General features: G+C 50.8%; 1 protein-coding gene across 1 annotated transcript; it reads left to right on the top strand.

The window, feature by feature from the left end:
- The first annotated feature begins 237 nt into the window (after positions 1–237).
- zbtb7c (zinc finger and BTB domain containing 7C) lies at positions 238–2743 on the top strand. Its single transcript, XM_085358342.1, has 3 exons — positions 238–951; positions 1041–1708; positions 2122–2743. The coding sequence occupies exons 1-3, from the start codon at positions 238–240 to the stop codon at positions 2741–2743; spliced, it is 2004 nt and encodes a 667-aa protein (XP_085214468.1).
- Positions 2744–3163: the final 420 nt, after the last annotated feature.

The raw sequence follows: 3163 nt of genomic DNA, 5'->3' as shown, positions 1-3163 counted from the left end.
ATTTTTTTCCCTAAAACATTATTCAACAAATATTAACAAATAATAAAGACGCAGAATAAATGATGGGAACCTTGTCAAAATGTAACCCCGCTTAAGTAAAAAGCAAAGTTTCAGGTCGAGAATAAGAGAATTAATTTCGGTGACGATTCAGAATTTGTATCTTTTTTCAGTTGCCACCAGATGTTTCACTTGTACCGCTTTTTGTCTCTACAACCAGCAGAGATAAAGAGAGAGAAGATGGTCCACCACAGAGAGGAGGATCTGATCGGAATCCCCTTCCCAAATCACAGCAGCGACGTCCTCTGCAGCCTCAACGAGCAGCGTCGCGACGGGCTGCTCTGCGATGTCATCCTCATCGTCCAAGACCAGGAGTACCGCACCCACCGCTCCGTCCTGGCCGCCTGCAGTCAGTACTTCAAGAAGCTCTTCACAGTGGCCACTACTGATGGCGGAGATCCCAATCACGCCGCGGCTGTGTATGAAATTGACTTTGTGGCTCCAGAGTCGCTCACAGCCATCCTGGAGTTCGCCTACACGTCCACGCTGACTGTGACGGCGTCAAACGTCAAAGAGATCCTGAATGCAGCTCAGATGCTGGAGATACCCTGCATCATTAACGTTTGCCTGGAGATCATGGACAGCGGTGGCGGAGGGGGTGGCGGTGGGGGTGGGAGAGAGGTGGAAGGGGAGGAAGATGAAGAGGAGGAAGAAGAAGAGGAGGAAGAGGAAGAGGAGGACGAAGAGGAGGACGCGGGGTCGAGAAAGGATGAGCACGAGGAAGAAGAGGACAATGTCAGCGAGAGGTCGCTCCAGTCTTCCACGAGCAGGGGGGAGCGGACGCCCCCGGGGATGGAGGATTCGCCACCTCCGAGCACCTCTAAGTACCACCAGCAGTTCGGGCTGCACAGGGAGACGCCCCAGTCGCAGTCTCCAGAAACCATGAGAAAGCAGGTGAAATTCAGGGGATATCATCTTGTTTTTGTTGATAATCTTATCTTATTTAAGCTCTAAAACTAATGTATCTAAAACTTGTGTTTCAGGAGAGCATTGAGACTCGAGCTCTGAAAGATTTCTCCATCGAGTCTCTCCTGCAGGAAGGGCTCTACCCTCGCATGCCAGCACTGGACAGGAGGTCCAACTTTTCTCCTCTCCTCCCAGGATTCTACCCCCCGATGTGGGCCGCTGAGTTCCCAGCTTTCCCTCAGCAGCTCCTGGAGCCAGCCCACCACCCTCACATGGGGGCTTCACCACAAACCAGGCTCCCCCACAGCTTCCCTGCCTCCACACCACTCGAAGCCTCCAGACCCCTTGATCTGGCCGTAAAAAGAGAGATCATAAAGGAGGAGATGAAAGATGAAGTCCCTCCCAGTATGCTCCAAGGCGAACTGCTGAAGGAGTTTGTCAGCTCGAACCTGGACGGCACTATGAACGCAGGGTCAGTGCCAGCGGAGAGTCATCCGCTGGGTCCCATTAAGGATGAGGCAGACTTTCGGTCGTACCTGAGTTTTCTGAGCTCCGCATCCCACCTGGGTGCGCTGTTTCCCCCCTGGCAGCTGGAGGAGGAGAGGAAGATGAAGCCCAAAGCGTCACAGCAATGTCCCATCTGCAACAAGGTCATTCAAGGAGCTGGGAAACTGCCACGGCACATGAGGACACACACAGGGGAGAAACCATACATGTGCACAATCTGTGAAGTACGATTCACCAGGTATGTGGAAAGCAAACCCAACTGCTGCACATTAACAATTTGCATTATCTTGACATCTTCATCTAGCATACAAAGAGTGTAAACTGCAGGGTTAATGGAAAAGTACCCCATGCTCTTTTCACTGAGGTTAATCTGTTTTCACCTCATCTGAATATCAAAGACGGTAAAGTGGAAAGCCCCCTCTGCTTTTGCATTAGTGGTATCTCACTTACCTACATCCTCCCACTTTGGCATAGTTTCCACTTTTATTTTTAGAGCAGAACTTTAATGTTGACACTAAAAGGAAATCATCTGTGTTGGCTTTTTTTTTGTAAATCAGTCACTTGTAAAACTCGATGACTGAAAGGGCAATGGTGTAGGATTTATGTGTTACTCTCATTTTGTGAAAGTGTGCGGTTTTCTTCTTTTCTCAGACAAGACAAGTTGAAGATCCACATGCGGAAGCACACAGGTGAACGCCCCTACATCTGCCTTCACTGCAACTCCAAGTTTGTCCACAACTACGACCTGAAAAATCACCTGCGCATCCACACGGGCGTCCGTCCGTATCAGTGCGAACACTGCTACAAAAGTTTCACGCGGTCTGACCACCTGCATCGACACATCAAGCGGCAGAGCTGCCGAATCTCACGCCCCCGGCGGGGACGGAAGCCAGCTGCTTGGCGTTCAGCGCCCCCCGGCAACTTCCTGTGTCCCCCTACTGCTGCGACCAACCGGTTCGAGGAGAGCAGGTTGAGCCCCGCATACCAGGGGGTCAAGAGTCACGCACTTGGGGAGCTGCTGGGCCTCGGGAACAGAGGTCAGGGGTTTAAGAGCGCGGACGCTGCCGGCAGGGAGAGTAGGGAGGAGCTGCGGGCAGAAGGGAAGCACATCTCGGAGGAGGAGAAGCCGGGAGCTGGGAGGCAGAGGGGAGTGTTTGCTTTTGCTCTAGCTGGAGAAGAAGTGCTTACCCAATCTCCATATTATGCTGCGACCTCTAACCCCTGGGCCATGAGGCTGGAGCGGGCTCCACCCATCCCTGAGCCGGCCAAATGAACACTGGTCTGCAGAAGACAAAATGAAAAAAAAAGACAAAGAAAATGTCTTTAATCTCTGCATCTCATCTGCTCCAGAAAGCTAAAGCACCTTTTACACAGAGAGAGAGAGACAGCAAGAGAGAGTGACGTGTCAATGAATAGCTTGAAGCCTGCTGATACGGCAAACAGATATTCAATCAAAAAGCAGACTTCTGTCACATCTGCACGAAACAGTAGGTCAACACAGGTCTTACTATTCACATTAATGAAGGTTCTCTTCTAAATGAATGTGATTAGCAGCACCCGTGAGTACCTGCAGCACGATGTCGTGGCCGACGGCGACAAAAAGGTCTATTTCTTCATCCCCGTGAATGTTTACATATTCCTTCAAAAGAAGCAAAACAGTCTGTTTATGAGGGATGCCGTTTTCGTACATGTA

This window comes from Diplotaxodon limnothrissa, linkage group LG7 (genome assembly GCF_057381915.1).
Source record: "Diplotaxodon limnothrissa isolate DT_005_m linkage group LG7, D_limnothrissa_male_GT1.1, whole genome shotgun sequence".
NCBI classification, from domain to species: domain Eukaryota; kingdom Metazoa; phylum Chordata; class Actinopteri; order Cichliformes; family Cichlidae; genus Diplotaxodon; species Diplotaxodon limnothrissa.
This window is presented reverse-complemented; position numbering and strand designations above follow the sequence as displayed.

Coding starts and splice junctions, on each gene's coding strand:
- zbtb7c (XM_085358342.1), top strand. CDS start 238: ATGGTCCACCACAGAGAGGAGGATCTGATCGGAATCCCCTTCCCAAAT. Junction 952..1,040: donor CAGAAACCATGAGAAAGCAG/GTGAAATTCAGG, acceptor CTTGTGTTTCAG/GAGAGCATTGAGACTCGAGC. Junction 1,709..2,121: donor TGTGAAGTACGATTCACCAG/GTATGTGGAAAG, acceptor TTCTTTTCTCAG/ACAAGACAAGTTGAAGATCC.